The sequence below is a fragment of the Antechinus flavipes genome, chromosome 3, assembly GCF_016432865.1.
Source record: "Antechinus flavipes isolate AdamAnt ecotype Samford, QLD, Australia chromosome 3, AdamAnt_v2, whole genome shotgun sequence".
Taxonomy (NCBI): domain Eukaryota; kingdom Metazoa; phylum Chordata; class Mammalia; order Dasyuromorphia; family Dasyuridae; genus Antechinus; species Antechinus flavipes.
In genome coordinates, this window is record NC_067400.1 from 90,311,898 (window position 1) to 90,329,601 (window position 17,704).

At 34.3% G+C, this 17,704-nt stretch overlaps 1 protein-coding gene across 4 annotated transcripts in view; it reads left to right on the forward strand.

Annotated features, from left to right (window-relative positions):
• The window catches only part of ELF1 (E74 like ETS transcription factor 1), an 81,838-nt gene that overhangs the window by 29,777 nt on the left and 34,357 nt on the right, over positions 1–17,704 (forward strand). For all 4 annotated transcript variants that reach the window (XM_051983876.1, XM_051983875.1, XM_051983877.1 and 1 more), the window contains exon 2: positions 10,162–10,423. In XM_051983876.1, the coding sequence (XP_051839836.1) occupies positions 10,352–10,423 (72 nt within the window). In that variant the 5' untranslated portion in view covers positions 10,162–10,351. The remainder of the gene's footprint in view (positions 1–10,161; positions 10,424–17,704) is intronic.

Sequence of the window (17,704 nt, forward strand, 5' to 3'; positions counted from 1 at the left end):
ATCTTAATTTATAGCTCTCTCAGATCTATATGACCAATCTTAATTAGTCTCTCCTTTGAGCTCCAGTCATAAATAACCAACTGTCTCCTTGACATTTTGAGCTGGATATCCCCTAGATATTTCAAATTCAGCATATCCAAAATTGAAATGGATATCCTTTTCTTTTTAATGTACTTTAATTGCATTTCTCATTTAATTTTAATGACAATCCTGTGACAAATTCAGGCTGATATTATACATTAAAATTTCCAATCTGAAATGAACCAGGGTGGTCTCAAGTGCTAAAGGTTCATATAGTCTACCACTAGGTTCAAGACATGTCCATTTTGCACTGTGCTGGCACAGGTATGGAGGACTAGAGGTTTTCCTAGACCATAAGGTCTTTAAGAGTTTAAAAGAGGTAAAACAATTTATCCGCATTAACAGGTAGGAGCTGAGGCAGAGAAGTTAAATGACTTGTTTAAGCTGATCTTCTAAATTCTAAAACAACCCTCAAAAGATCAAGAGAAAAGCAGTTATGATGAAGAATTAGATTGCATTATTATTAGTAGTAGTCCCAGGTCCTATTCATCCAGTTTTGAAACTGGCTCACTATACTAAAGAATTCACACCTCTATTTTGTTCATAAGAATATCCTGATCCTGCTGAACATTATTAATAGTATTTTATTCTTCCAAATACACACAAAGATAATTTTCAGCATTTACCTTTGCAAAACCCTTGTGTTCCAAATTTTTCTCTCTCTCCCTGCCAAAACAACAAATAATCCAGTATAGGTTAAACATGTACAGTTCTAAATGTATTTCTGTATTTGTCATGCTGAGTTACCCCCTCAACCCCTCTCCCCCCCAAAAAAAATCAAATCAAAAGGAGAAAAAAAAACACAAGAAAGGATGACAAAAATAGCAAACAATAACAATAAAGATGAATATTTTGATCCACATTCAATCTCCTTAATTCTCTCTGGATGTGAATGCCTCTTTCCATCACAACTCTATTTGAATCAGCCTGAATCACCTGACTTGAAAAGAACCAAGTCCATAACAGTTGATCATCATATACTCTTGTTCCTATGTACAATGTTCTCTTGGTTCTGCACACTTCACTTAACAACAGTTCTAAAATCTTTACAGGCTTTTCTAAAACCTAAAATCTTGTTGAAATCCAGCTATATTATATAAGATATCCCTCACACTGTCACTTACATCTAATGGGTCTTGACAAAAAAAAAAAATGGTGATCTCTCCTCTACACCCCTCTTTTCAACTTCCCCCAGTTGCTTTTGAGAGGATTTTCCCAATCACCCAGGTTTTCACCGTTGGTATGATTCTTGGTTTCTAACATATATTTAGTCATTTGCCAGATCTTGTTATTCTGTCTTCATCTCTAGTAACGTGGCTACTAATGCTTTCATCACCTCTTGCCTTTTTTTTCCCCCAATGTCTTCAGTTCACCCACTATTTTCTGACCATCTCCATGCCATGATGCTTTATAGCTCTAGTCTCCTTTTCTACTACCTTCCCTGGGAGACATTGTTGGTGAGCCTTTACCTTACCTAGTAATAGGACTGGATTTACTGTTAGCTCACGGTTGTAATTGTTAGATTGTTTCCCTAGAGTTCAGCTGGCTACATCTTTTCTTTAGAGCTCTAGGGGCTACTCCTAAAAGGTGGTGGAATTTTTCTAATGTACAGCTGCAGATATTTGCTATTATGGTTCTCCTGCTATGCCCATATTCAATAGCCAATGATTATTTCCCCAGCGTTATTTGCCAAAATTAAAATCTTTCCAGTGTCATTGAACAATTTTATCTCCTCATTATCATTGATAAGCCATTAAAATCTGCTAGCTTTTGTAAAGGGATGTTTATTGAAAAGATATACTTAGAAATAAGTATTTTCTTGAAACCAGGGCATACTTTTTTGTACCAATCCTGATCCCTAAGGAAAGTGGACTCAAAATGGTAGCTACAAAGTATTTCCTTTGCTTCATGTTTTTCCTGAAATTATGTGGGAAATGCTGATTTGTCAGTAAAGTATTATGAAACATAATCTGTCTTCTTCCACATGTGCTTTTCAGTCCACAACCAATCCGTGTCTTTCATTCTAGGTAGTTCTTGTCAGTATCTTTCTGACATATCCTCCATTGAGGTTCATTTAATGTTTTGAAAGCGCCTTTCCCCAGTTTTTGAAATATTTTGTGTAACTTGCAGCTATTACCCCTTATGCTTCTTATATTTGTTTGTTTCCTGTATGGTACTGTTTTTATCACTTATTGTGTACAAGTCATTCTTGATAATAGACAACAGCCTACTTTAATTCACCAGTGACCTTTTTTTTTTTTTTTTTTTAAATAACTTTTTATTGATAAAACCCATGCCAGGGTAATTTTTTACAGCATTATCCCTTGCATTCACTTCTGTTCCGATTTTTCTCCTCCTTCCCTTCACCCCCTCCCCCAGATGGCAAGCAATCCTTTACATGTTGAATAGGTTACAATATATCCTAGATATAATATATGTGTGCAGAACCGAACAGTTTTCTTGTTGCACAGGGAAAATTGAATTCAGAAGGTAAAAATAATCCGGGAAGAAAAACAGAAATGCAAGCAGTTTATATTCATCTCCCAGTGTTCTTTCTTTGGGTGTAGCTGCTTCTGTCCATCCTTGATCAGTTGAAACTGAGTTAGATCTCTTTGTCGAAGAGATCCACTTCCATCAGAATACATCCTCATACAGTATCGTTGTTGAAGTGTATAATGATCTCTGATCATTTCACTTAGCATCAGTTCATGTAAGTCTCGCCAGTCCTCTCTGTATCCATCCTGCTGGTCATTCCTTACAGAACAATAATATTCCATAACATTCATATACCACAATTTACTCAACCATTCTCCAATTGATGGGCATCCATTCAATTTCCAGCTTCTAGCCACTACAAACAGGGCTGCCACAAACATTTTGGCACATACAGGTCCCTTTCCCTTCTTTAGTATCTCTTTGGGGTATAAGCCCAGTAGAAACACTGCTGGGTCAAAGGTATGCACAGTTTGGTAACTTTTTGAGCATAGTTCCAAACTGCTCTCCAGAATGGCTGGATATGTTCACAGTTCGACCAACAATGCATTAGTGTCCCAGTTTTCCCACATCCCCTCCAACATTCCACATTATCTTTCCCTGTCACTCTAGCCAATCTGACAGGTGTGTAGTGGTATCTCAGAGTTGTCTTAATTTGCATTTCTCTGATTAATAATGATTTGGAGCATATTTTCATATCCTATGCTCTTCCAATTTATTTATAATCTCATTCTTTATGCCTAGGTCATGAACCCATTTTGACCTTATCTTGGTGCACGGTGTTAAGTGTGGGTCAATGCCTAGTTTACCAGTGACCTTTTAAAAAAAAGTATAAAAACAGTCTTTTTCTGATATATCACTATTGTTTTTCCCATCCATTTGGTGTATGAAAAGTATAATTAAATGTAACTAATCAACAAAATGACCATGTCTGTCACTTTCACATTTATAGTTCATAATATGTCTGAGGACAACCCAGCAATATCCCATTATATTAATTTAGTATTGTTTATAAATTCTCCAATTGATCATCACCTACTTCGTCTAGCTTTTTGCTACTATTAAGAATGATGGGACCTTTAAAAAAAATCATTGACCTCCTTTGGTTATTTGTGTAGCACTGAGCTCTGTGGGTCAAAAAACATGAACAAATTGCTTTCCAGAATGGTTGGACCAATTTTCAGATTTAACAATAATGCACTTTATTTGCTTATCTTGCCATGGTGATTGAACTAATTCATAGCCCTTGCAACATTGACTGTTTCTACTTTTGTCATTTTTACTAACTTATTGAGTATGATAAAACTTTAGTCATTTTGATTTTTATTTCTTGTATCATTAGTGATATGGGGAATCCTTGTGGTTGTTTACAATTTGCAATTCTTTTTAGAATTGTTTATTGGAAAAAGGCTTTTGGTTTTATGTATATTTAGTATTTGACTATTAAACACTTATCAGACACTTTTGATACAATGTATTTTTTCATTGATTTAGCATTTTCCTTTTTATCCCAGTTGCACTGTATCTTGTACAAATTTCAGGTTACCCTTATTTTATCTTTTGTGATTACCTCTATCCCTTGCTAGGTTAAGAATTAACTCCTAGCTACAGATTTGAAAGGTATTTGATGTACTTCTAATTTTCTTCATATTGTGATCTTTAATATTCAAGTCACCTAGATGTTTGGAATTACCGGATTTAATTTTCCAATTTAATTTTTCCAGTAATTCTTCTCAAATAGTGAATTCTTTCCTAGTTAGTTGATACTTTGGGATTTATCTTACACTGAAATTTTAATTTCAGTATTATTCTTATTTTGTCTATTTCATTCATCTACCAATATTTTGTGATAACGTTGGAGACTAGGAAAGTACTATTATAACTATTGGTTGATTTAAAAAAAAAAAGTCCCTTGATTTTTTTTCTTCCAATAGTTCTGTTTTTATTTCATATAGCTTTATGAATTACCACTTTGATAGTTTGATTAGTATAACATTCAATATGTAGTTTTACTAATATGCTTATTAAAATCAAAATCTGATTTTGGATCGGAGGCATGCATTACTGTCAGTTCAAGGGAATGCTGATTGGTATACTTATGGCTTTCACAAACAAAATTTTCACAATGTTGTTGTTAACATATAAAATGTTCTTCTGGATCGTCTTACTTTATTCTGATTCATACAGGTATTTCAATATTTCTGTTGACACTATTCACTTCACACTTTTAATAGCAAGAGAGTATTCCATTACCTTCATATGCCATAATTTCTTTAGCCATTCCCCAAATGATGAACAGCCTCTTAGTTATCAGTTCTTTGCTACCAAAAAGCACCACTAGAGATATTTTTGGACATTTGGGTTCTTTTTCTTCTTTATTTGATCTTAGTTATAAGCCTAAAGTAGTGGTATTGCCAGTCATAGGACATGCACAATTTAGTGACTGCTTAAGCACTATCTGAAATACCTTTATAGACAGTGAAATCAATTCTTGGTTAGATAAACAGTATGCCATTGTGCCCATTTTCCCATAACAGTTATGTATTTGACTTTTTCCTTTTTTGTTTGCCAACATGATAGGTATGAGGGGGAACCAGAGTAGATTCAATTTGTATTTCTCTATAATCATTAAGTAATTTGGAGCAATGGCTCTCACATGACTATTAAAAAATTGGATTTCTTATGAAATTACCAATACTTTTTCTTTAACTATTTGTCAACTGGGAAATGACTTACATTCTTAGAGATTTAGAAGATTTTATGCAAAAACTTTTGACTTTTATATATTCAAATTTGTCTATTTTATCTTCTTTGATCCCTTCTCTCTTGTTTAGTTAATAACTTTTCCCACACTTGTACATCAAAAAAGTAATTTGGTTTTTTTTTTCTGATAAACAAATCAGATATTACCTTTTATATGTCACTTATATAGTTGGATCATATCCTAGTGTATGTATTTATCCTAATGTGATGAAGTCTAGCAGAAATCATACATAGTAGGATTTTTGCTAGACACCTTCCAAAAGTAATAAATTAATTTAATGCTGTAATTTTTATTACATTGGCTCAGTATACACATGACCAATAACATTTCACCAATTGGTCTGTCTTTGTTTTCAATAAAGAATGTTTTGGATTTGTATTCCTAGAATTCCCTTGTATGTCTAGGTAGGGTGGCTCTCCAAGTATTTTATGTAATTTGTAATTATTTTAAATGGAATCTTAAAAATTCTCTTTGACCTGAGTTTTTGGAATTATACAAAATGCTGATAATTTATGTGAATTTATTTGTAAATTTGTTGAGTTTCTTATTCAAGTAAATTTCTCTTGATTCCCTAGGGTTCATTGGTATCATCTACCAAAAGCAGATTTTTTTTTTTTTTTTTGGGCTTCTTTACCTATGTTCCCCTCAATTCCTTTTCCTAGCTTTTTTTTTTTTTTTTTTTTTTTTTTTTAATTCCTTTTTGCTAGCTTTTGCTAGATATTTTAGTCTATATCAATTAGTGGTAAGGAGAATGAAATATAACAAATGAAAGCAGGGAAAATGGGGCATCTTTTCTTTTCTTTTTTATTAATTGGAGAAATTTCTAGTGTTTCCCCATTGCATGTAATGCTAGAATCCTATGATTTGTAGCAGTATTGGATGGAGTTAAAAAGATGTTTTTGTAGTCTATGAATCTGAGATCTTATCATCGAAAAATAAATAGTACTATGTAAAAAGTCATAATTTACAAAGTTTCCAAAAGGAAAGGATTCACATCAATGAAGTTTACAAATTTGTTATTTGATTTTCATTTGCAATTCAATATTATTTAACCTTTCTGTCTTCCTGCAGTTGATTTTACCTTCCCCTCCTCCCTAATATTTCTTTCTTTGACTTTGTGTAACTCTGCTGAAAACTGTGACATAGAATTCTATTTGGGGGCTGCAAGGAAGCAGAGTAGGTGCCAAATCCTGGGAGTCAGGAAGGCTCATCTTCCTGGAGTTAAAATGTGGCCTCGGACGTTTACTAGCTGTGTGACTCTGGGCAGGTTTGCCAGTTTCTTCATCTGCCAAATGAGTTGATGAAGGAAATGGCAGACCACTTATGGGATCACAAAGAATTAGACATGACAAAACAACTGAAACACCACACCACCAAACCTTCTACTTTTAACTTTCTGAGAATTGTATCTGAGAAAGTTAAAAATAAAAAAATTGTCACGATTATATTTTATTGGAAATTGCCTATGTCTATGCTTATTGATACTTGTGGTCCCTGGCAACTCTAAATATTTAATTCTCTGGAAGCATTATCTTGGAGAAGTCCTGAGTCTTGGGTCATTCAAAGGGTTAATTCAACCTCTCCATTATTACATGGCAGTTGCTGCCATCTGCTCCCTGCCAGGATTAAAGGCGTCTTGTGGTAGAGTTAAGCTAGTAAACAAAAAAGGGAAGTGTAACTCAGATTCAGTATGGGGGTCAAGACTCAAGCAGCTTCCAGTGTAGCACTTTTTTGGCCCCCTCCCCGCCTCCCGGGTGGGTTAAGGGCTCTTTGCTGAGCCAGCTGTGCCTGTGACATTTGGGTGCTGAGTTTCAGGTTCCCCGTCTGCCTCACTTTTGCCATAGCAACTGGATTACGACTTCCTTTCTGAATTAGATCCCCTCTCTTTTTTCTTGAGATGGTATCCCAGCAGCTGGAATCCGGCACCCTTCCTGGAGTGATCATTGCTATTCTTTGTGAGGGTTTCCTATCACCTTCCACATTTCGGATTTGTAACTGGACCAAGATATTAGTCACATTCTTCAGGGTGACCCAGTAGTGACTTAGTTATTTTTGTCTTCTTTAGAAGGAGATATCCCTGTTTTAAGCCACCTTCAATTTTAGAGCTACAACTCTGAGCTAGGTGAGCCGTTCTTGTCATGGGAAAGCCCCTAGCTCCCTATATTAACACGACTTTATAAAGATGGACAAAAAAAGTTTGCTCTATATGGATAAGAGAATCATCTAGTTTTTTCTCTCCCTTGACTCTTTATGAAGTGGAATGATTATTTTTAAATTGTGAGTATACATTGCTTTATGCAGTATATGTTTTCCTGATTGTCAAAACTCAAAATACATAATAAAAACAATCATTCAAGAATTATTGAAGGGCCTGCTCTGGGTAAGACATTGTATTAGTTAGCTCTTTGGATATAAAGACAAGTGAAACTTCCCTCGCTTTGAAGAGTTTTGCCATCTATTAGGAGGTATATACAGAACATATACAACACAGACTTTGGTCAATGTTGGTAGGAAGACTGGAGAGGGAGGGAGGGTTTGAGTACATAATAAAGGGATAAGATGATGAAGAAGATTGATTGATTAAGGCACCCAGGTAGAAGGAGAACCAAGATGGATCATTGTCCTGAAAACCTGGAGAACAACATTGTCAAATAACTGCAGAGGACAAGAAGGAGGACTGAGAAAAGGCCACGAATGTGGCAATTAAAACATCACTCATAATAAGCTGCAGGGGTCTTAAAAACTATAGGATTGGAGAGGGAAGACTGTCTAAGGAAAGATAAACTTGTCCAGGGTAAAAATGAGGCAGGCCAGCTCCTGTATCAGTTTGTATGGGAGATGTTGGCTACGGGCTGAGATAGAGACCTTGTTTCAAAAAATTTTTTTTTCAAATTTTTATTTTTTTATTTTTATAAGAGCATTTTGTAGTTTAATTTTTGCAATCCTGAATGTGTCTTGTTGACTCCCAGATAGTTTTTTTTTTTGGGGGGGGGTTGTAGATTTTTTTGGGAATTTCTACTGGTTTTTATTATACATAAAAATATCAACTTTTTCTGTAGATTTTTCTTTTTAAATTTCTTTTACTAGGCTTTGCTTGCCTTCTTTATTCTCACCATCTTGTTCTTCACCTTTCTACATTTATGCAGCCTGTCTGTTGTACCCTCAGGGTACTTATGCTCTGTTCTGAAGATAATATGCTTATGAACTTAGTGCTTGTCTGTGCACACTTATCCACTAATTTCATTGTAAGCCTTTGAGGATAAGGACTATGCAGCTTTCATCTCTTATCTCTTCGACTCAGTCATGGTTTACTCTTAATTGGTGTTTTCTTGAATACAAAGGTATACAAATTTTTTTTTTCTATAAATCTAATTTAAAAATAACTTGTACAATATTTGGTATGTATAGATATCATATAATTACATATATATTTTCATATTTTGAAAGAATATTTTTTTAGAGTTATGCAAACTCTCCCTCTCTCTCCACTTGCCTAAAATTTTATAGCAGCTTTTAAGACTATTTGAAATATTGGGAATTTTCTGTATTACAACTCAGTTTAGGAAACAGTGTTTGAGTGAATTCTTTTCCATCTCTTATTTTGTTTTAATTGCTAATTGGGGAATTCTATATTTTTGCTGATGATCTCTGGTATCCAGAAAATAGACAATGAACTTTACTTAAGTTAGAAACAGGGTAAATGACTTGGCACAACCTAGCTAGTTTTTTAAAGTTTTGAGGGCGACTGATTCATCACATCAACATGTGTTTTTAGATCTCTGCCCTCCTCTTTAAGAAACAATGAAAGAATTAATATCCAATCTTTCTATCCCTTGGCTAATATGAGTACTATCATCTGAAATATCATTTAGAATCAGTAAATGTTAATGGGTTCTGATTTTTCATACTACTTATTTCATGTCCTATTTTATGACCAATGATGCCTCAGGATTTATTTAAAAATCCTTTCCCTTTTATATATATTTCTAGAGGTAGGTTTTATAATTAATATATACCTATTTTTTCAGAATTGTTTTAGTTCTTGAGTTGCCTTTATGCTCTTTTCTTATTATAATGTGCAGCTCTTTGCATGTTCTAATTTGCCATGACGTGGTCAGTGCTGTTTCCTTCCTGTTACTCACAAGCCTGTGCTGGAGATAAGGGTACATTTCAGTACATTAAAAAAAAAAAAAAAAAAAAAAAAAACCATTGAAGACCAGAAAAACACAGTAACTCATTTTTTACACCATTTTGTATCTCAGAAGATTTTTTCTTAAGGGCCTGAAGTTCTTTTTGTCTTCTGTTTATTTACAGTAAGGTAAAGACAACTTAAATATTTAGAATGGAACCAGAAAACATGACATAAAAATGATTATAGCTATAGGACAGGCTGAGCAGGGATGCTTTACTAAGGGGAAAATGATTATACTCATGCTACTTTTAAGTGGGTAATTGACTTGGTTGGTAAAAATGTGGTAAAAGGCATAAATTGATTTTGTATATTATTGCCTTTGTAGTAATTATACATTTGCTAATCAGATGTTTTAAAAATTAAAATATTCTGGATATATACATAGTTTTATAGCTGTAAGGCATTTCAGAGACTAACTAGTCCAAGTCCCTCATTTATTTATGCATGATCCTTTTCATTGATAGGTGCCCCTAGAATTGATTTAACTTTTTCTTTCTTTCTTTTCTTTTCTTTTTCTTTTTCTTTTTCTTTCTTTCTTTCTTTTTTTTTGAGTAAGATTTCCTCTTGCTATGTTACTTATTAAGTGCTATGTTAAGTGGAAGCTAACGAAGTAACTTGTTTTTGTTTTCAGGGGAAGACATCTAAATGAAGAAAAATAAGTCAAAAGAAGGCTTCCTTTGTTTATATTAAAAGACTGAAAAACTCAGAAAATTTGTGTTTTTGACACCTGTGATTTGTACAGCAAGTTGAATATTGAAATCTTCATCTGATACTCGAACCTGAAATTTTTTCTCATGAAGCATTAAGGGGAATGCTTTATTATGGCTGCTGTTGTACAACAGAACGATCTAGTCTTTGAATTTGCCAGTAACGTCATGGAGGATGAGCAACAGGTATGAGACAGAAAGAGAAGACAAAGATAATTAAATATAATTTCCTATTTGCATCTTGTAATTTTTTTAAAAAGAAATTTTAAAATACGGTTTAAAAGCAAAAAGACCAAGTGAAGTTATCAATGAAAGTGAAACTAAAGTGTTTTAGGGAATGCAAACTTTTAATTTTGATGTGGGTCATGGGCAGGCAAATTGATTTATTGCCTCAAGTTAGTCATTTTTTTTGGATAACATTTTATGGCAATTTGAAAATTTCAGCCTACATGCTGAGTATTATAAAGTACATGTCAATAAGGTTTTTTTGGGAAAATAATGTGTTCTATATAATTATTAAAAGTAGGCTGTTAGTATAATGTCCCATAATATAATTAAAAGATGAATCCATGTGCCTCGGGGCAAGCCATTCAGTCTTTTCTGTGCCTCACTTTCCTCATTTGTAGAATATGGGAGATGAATTTTTTCAAAAAAATTTTTTTAGTTCTAACAGGATTATATATTGCTTTGGTGATATACAAGATATGCAAGTGAATATGTGCCTAAAACAATTTGTTGGCTCTTTTAAAGGCACTGAGCATTGAGTTAATATTTTTGTGCCCACCTCCTCTTTCTCTCTCTTCCTTCCATGAATCCATTGAATATGCTTATCTTGTGTGCTTTTTTTGGGAAAGGGGAGGAATCTTGATTTCAGGTGGAATGGGATGTATTTGAGTCTTTTTTTTAAATCCTTGATTTACTTGTTTTTCCCTAAATATGATATTCATTTATTTCACTTCTTTGGTAGGAACTAATTGTTTTCCTCCTCCATTTTTTTCTTTCTAATCCCCATTATCTTACACAATGCCTACAAATGGTCAACACTCAATGAATTTAAATTCCCTATTTTGTGTACATTGGCAGAAAGCTGTGGTATTTGAGAGACGTTCTTAGGAAGAAGAGTCAGTTACTTGGGATAGAATTATAGAACTTTGAGACTTAGAGATCAACTTTTTTTTTTTTACTGATTAGGAAGCAGAATAAGGAATAATTAGGGTTGTCATTGATAAATAAGGAGTAATTGGTTGTGGCAAGATCAGGAAAGGGCGGGTGCTGGTTGTCAAAAAATTTTGGTAGGACAAGGCAACCACCTCAAGATTAGGGTTACGTTATCCTTGTTATAGATTAGTATATTCAAGAGTAAGTAAACTATGTATATTAGATTTTTGTTGGTTTTCACAGGACCTACTATCATCCACATTTATTTTTGTAGTTTTTACTTGTTGCATTTAAAACGTGAAAGAAGTTCAGAGATAGTTTCAATTATTACCTAGCTCTATGAATAAATCTCCTTTTAGGTAATAATGAGGTAACATTTTGCTTATTTTTCTTGTGTTTAGACAACTTGAATGTTTTTTGAGAGTATTGTTTAGGCTTTAATCTAAAAAAATTGGAAGTGTCTATCATTTATTAATATTAATTTAATAAAATGTTATTTATTACAAAATGAAAGAAAATGTAATTCAGCCTGGGCTCAGAGTTTATCAGTTCTCTTTCTGAAGGTGGATAGCACTTTTCATCAATCCTTTGGAATTATCTTGGATCACTGTATCGATCAGAGTAATTCTTTCTCTATTGATTATTGTTACAATATTACTGTTACTCTGTATAATGCTCACTTTTCTTTATATCAGTTCTTCCCAGATTTTTCTGAAACCATCCCTTCCTCATTTCTTATAGCACAATAATATCCCATCAAAATTTTGGAATAAATGCTATTAAAAGTTTCTTCTAGATGGGGGCATAGAATCAGCAGGCAGTGTACTAAGCATTTCACCAATAATCTATAAGCTGTAGTCTAAATCTATGACCTGGACATGCATCTGTCGGCTTAGTAAAAATTTTTGACAAATTTAATTTGAATTAAATGCCCAAAGTTCTATTAAGATAACACTGAAAGACTTGAAAATTTACAGAAATATACAGAAAACTGGTACTAATTGCTCCTTGCAATGAAAAATTACTGCTTCACAGCTTTCGCTTTCTAGGATAATATCCAAAATAGGTCTAGTCTTAAAATTTTGTGCTTTACAAAATACACACATTGCTCTCTATGGGAATGATGTTGATTGGGTTTTGTGGGCCTTCATTATTGTGTTTTTATTTATTTGTTTAGTCATTTTGGTCATGTCTGATTCATGTCCTCATTTGAGGTTTTCTTGACAAAAGTATCAGTGGAATATCATTTCCTACTCTAGCTCATTTTACATAGGAGGAAGCTGAGGCAAACGGGGTTAAGGGACTTATTCAGGGTTATGCAGCTTGAGGTGTCTCAGGTCAGATTTGAACTCTGATCTTTGCTCTCCCTCATTTCTTTCTCTCTGTCTCTGTCCCTATCCCTGTCCCCCTCTCCCCCCTCCCATCTCTCTTCCCCCCCCCCCCCCCCGTGTCTGTCTGTCTGTCTGTCTGTCTCTCACCGTTCTTCCCTCTCTCTCCCCTGCTTTCTCTTCTCTTCTCCTCTCTGTCTCTCTCTATCTTCTCCTCCCTTTCTCCCCCCACCATTCTCCATGTCTGTCTCTCTGTGTCTCTTCCCTCCTTCCTCCCCTCTCCACTAACTTCCTGTTCACTCTTGGATAAAGTGGGAGCTTCAATGTTTGACACTGTAACAACTTCATATCAAAACTACTTATCCAGATCTCTTAGATGTTACTTACCACAGTCTGCTCCAGATTGCTTGGTGGCTTGGCTGTTAAATTTGGATGACGCTACATGCCCCACTCAGCTCGTTCATGAATTGTTTCCCAGACCCCCAGCTGAGAGGGTACCTATGCCCCCACCCCCTTTTGTAGTGAGTATGTGTGTGTGCAGGGGGAGGACTGCGTACAGATAGTTGCACGGATGCTTGTATGCTGTCTTGCCCCTTAGAATGTACGCTCCTTGAGGGCAACGACTGTTCCACCTTAATGTTTTTATCTCTAGTGCATGTCATAATGCCTGACAGATCGAAGGTGTTTAATAAATGCTTATTTATAAGCAGTAGCAATGTCTTGTTCTATTTGCAATCCCTGCAGGAAGATTCAACAACTTTTTCATTCCTCGTGTATGTGTAGCAGATAGGAGTAAATAATAGTCCATACTGAAAAAGATCTAATCGTACAGAAAAATGAGATGTGTATCTCAAGCATGATAAAGTGACTCCCAAAGCCCCAAGTTGGGCGTTAATAAGAGTGTATCTGACTTTGTTTTCCTTCTTTACTTCCAAGTGTTTTGGAGCTCTTTTATGGGTGTATGCCTTTGTTCTTTTTTGTTTAGCTATTCTTCAGTGCTTTGCTTTGGGTAAACCAGCTTTTCTGGCCTAGCTGAGAACTCTTGTGGCTCATCCTCTTCTCCCTTTCCTCCCTTACTGGGCAGGGCTCAGTCCAGGATTTGTTTGGTGAGAGGCTCTTTAGGCTGTCCTGGATTGAGCCTGAGTGCAACCTCAGCCCCTGGAGCTCTGCCTAATCAGCATCCCTGGATCCCCTTCTGTCTATTTCACTCCCCCCACTTTGGTTCACTCTTTGGAGTCTTTATTATTGGTAATTAAGTGATAAGCAGGAGAGTATTCTGAGGGAGGAATCCTGTGAATGGGGTCAAACTTCTCTAATGGAGATATCATAGAGCTATAAGATTGTAGATTTAGAGCTGAAAAGGCTCTATGTCTTACTACCCTGGTTGAAGGCTTAGGAGCCTGGGAAGATAACGAACTAGATTTGAGTTAATATTTGGACTAAAATCTGGCAGAAAGAATGTAGAGATAAAGACGCTTTACCCCTCTTATTAAAAACCACTCCTTATGTTAGGATCATTCCTTTATAACTTTCTGAAGTAACAGTAGGTCGAATTTCAAATTTAATTCCACTCAGTAAATTTATTTCTTTTTAATTAATATTCAATATTGCATATAGTAGTTGATGAGACTTTTTTTAATTGAGGGAAGATATAAGGGGTCATATAAAACTGAGAGGGCTTCTTAGTTAACAGTGTAGGAGATTAAGCACAGAAGCAAGATGTTCCAGCAATAGGTAGTAGAAGAGGTGGATAGAAGGATGCCGAAAACAAACTCTCCTGTTTACTCACTCTCTGGCAAAGTCTGCAGCCCACTGGAGATAGATAGTGATTTTTTTTGTATTGTTTTGTTTTGTTTAACTCATTTGAATTGGCATTAGTAGTGTTGCTAATATAAGAAAGGATGAAGTCATTTTCCAATAAGGCAGAACATCTTATAAAATTTTGTTTATTTAGTCTTTGGATATGGTGAACATTAGAACAGGTAATGAGTGCTGCTGATTTCAAACTTTGGGGCCAGCTGCAGCAACTGGAAAAACAGGTCAGGTGCATCAAGCCACATTTAAATATATCTTCATTCTTATTGGGAAGTGAGAATAATGAGTCTTAATTCGACATTTTATCATGAGTTTTTGTAATGTTACTAAGTCCTACCCTCTCCCAGATTACTTTAAGGAAGTACATACTACTGCGAGTTTGTCTGAACTCCCAATTCTGGTGTTTTCCCTCTATTACTTATGTCTTATTTATCCTGTATATAACTTATTTGTTCATATGTGTTGTCTCATCCATTAGATGGTGACTTCTTGAAATCAAGTACTGGGTTTTTGCCTGTGTCCTTGGCACTTACCTGGCACATTACTAATTGCTTAATAAATGTTTATTGACTGACTTGCTATATTGGGCAAGAAAAAGACCAGAGTAAATGCCCATGTGCTTTGAATAAAAGGAACTGAAAAGCTTATGGAAACTCCCTCCCTTAATACATATTCTTTGTTAAATTTTTTTTTTTTTTTGAGGGAGACAGATGACAGATAAGTTGGTATAAAACATTTACTTGGAAGGAAACCATTATTTCAAAGAATTAGTAAAGATTCAATTTATTTTCTTCCACTCTTGGAAGCTTTATTCAAAAGAGATTTTGTTCAAAGAGAATTAATTGATAATGATTGCAAATTCCCCTTTAACCTCAATAATAAAAAGATGTGATTTTATGTTCAAGAGAGTTCCAGTGCATTTTTATTTTTTATGCTTTATTTTTCGGAAATTCTAATTCCTTTCCCTTCCCTTTTCTCCCCAATAGTGCCATTGTGTGGTGGATACACAGTATTGTATGAGTAAATTCAGAAGCTATTGTATTCAGGAATTAGCTACAAAATAGATTGTAAATGTAGTGTGTGTTTTGCTTTTGCAAAGTTATTTCACATGGCTGTATCTTTTTGTATGAAATAGAGATATGGGCCTTGGATGATTAGAATTGAGTAATTCTATAACCTGATTGAACAACCACACATAAAGCATTTATTATAAATACTTAAAGTAATGTTAGTCTGAAGAGTGGTCTCTTAGTGTGCTGCCAGTTTCTTCTTCCTTTGGCCCTACCCTATTTAGTATTTTTATTGATAAAGAGTTGCTGAATGTATGATTTAATTAAGTCCCTCCTGCAAGCACCTACATATCAGGTGCTGGGGAGATACAAAAATACCTGAATTCAGTTCCTGCTCTAAGAAAGCCTACAGCTTATGGGGTTAGCTATATCCCATATACAAATATGCTCCAGAAGGTGTGGTTGACACATAATTGAGAAGACAATAGAGAACAAATATATCCTATGACAAAGTTATAATTGAGAAGGCTTCTGTGAGTTTAAGAACTAAGCTGATACCAATATTATTTCTTTACTCTTGTCATTTTTCAGGTGCTATATTTAGATTTTAAATATATCAGTATAGGATGAGAAAGGTAGCTCCTATGAAAGATCATGATTTTAAATGATGACAAATTTAATATATGCTTATTAAAAAAAATTAACTCAAGCTTACTCTATGTTAGGAAAACAATAGTATCTATATCATAGATTATAAATTTGTTTTACTCTATGCTAATAAGATTATATCTGGAATGTTTTTTCTTTGCTTTTAAAAAATCTGCTAATCAGATTAAATCTCTAACATTTTTCTCCCTAAATGAGATATCTGTAAAGCATTTAGCACAGTTCCTAGAAGCAGGTAATAGCCGTTTACATGTTTATTCCCTTACCCTTTCCAATTGTTGACACTTTTTTTGGCATTAAAAAAAAATCCCTATTTCTTCTTTTGACATCACTTTCACCTTCATTTCCAAATATACAATCCTTCTCCCCCTAGTGAAGATTTCTCTCTTTTTAAAGGAAATTAAAACAAAACAAATCAACAGTATTTGGGAGTATAGGGCATTTGCCACATAGATAATCACTTATACTGCAGTGATAGTTTTGTTTTACTCTGTGCTTATACACAGAATTTAGGGTTATACACAGAATATTTTCTTCCAACTTGGGCCTCACATTTTTCTCAGATAGCTGAGAAACTGGGATATATCTAGAAGTGGCTGGCTTTATTGGTCTAAAAACCATGCAATTAGTGCTGTTTAGCCTGGATTGAGAGTGACAAAGGTGGTTTATGATATGTTTATTCACTATAAGCTTATCACATTCTATGTTATTGCAGAGATGGAACTAAGACTAAATGATGGATTTTTTTTTTTAGCTCATTATAAGAAAGAACTTTGTAATGATTTAATCCAGAATGAAACATCTTTCTATAATTCCCTCAAAGTCCTTTTTTTTTTTTGTGTGATACTTATTAATTATCAGTCTCATGGCAGTATTTAATAATTTAATTTTTATTTAAATAATTCAAATTCAAATTCAAAAATTAATTTAATAAATGATTTAATCATTTTAAGTAGATGTTAAATAGTTGTTTTTGGGGAAATCATAGTGGAATGATTGTGAATAGAGAATAGTGAATAATTGAGAACAGTATAACCCCCCTTTTTTCTGATTTCCTTCAACTTTTCTTAATTTTCTGATTGGCCGGAGAACAGCTGACGTGGTTCTTAGATTGAAAAGTCATGCCAATTTTAGTTTTAATTAATCAGGCAGCTTGGTGTCACTAGGGCAGCACTCCCCTTTAATATTGCATTGCTTATCATCTTGTGCTTAATTAGCTTAACATGATTGAGTTCCTTCTATCACTATTTTGGTAACATCTGTTATGAGGTTGTTTATTTCATGGAGTTCTTGTGAGATAACTAAATTACTTCTTTCAGGTACCTGCCTCATTTTACTTCCTGCTTAATAAAATTACAGATAAAGTTCTTGTCTTAGGCCTCTTTGCTAAAGATGAGTTTTTTTTTTTTTAATTGTAAATTTACATTGTTAACAAAACTGTATATGCATGTATATAAAATAAACGAGTAATTGGATGGGACTGGAGGAGC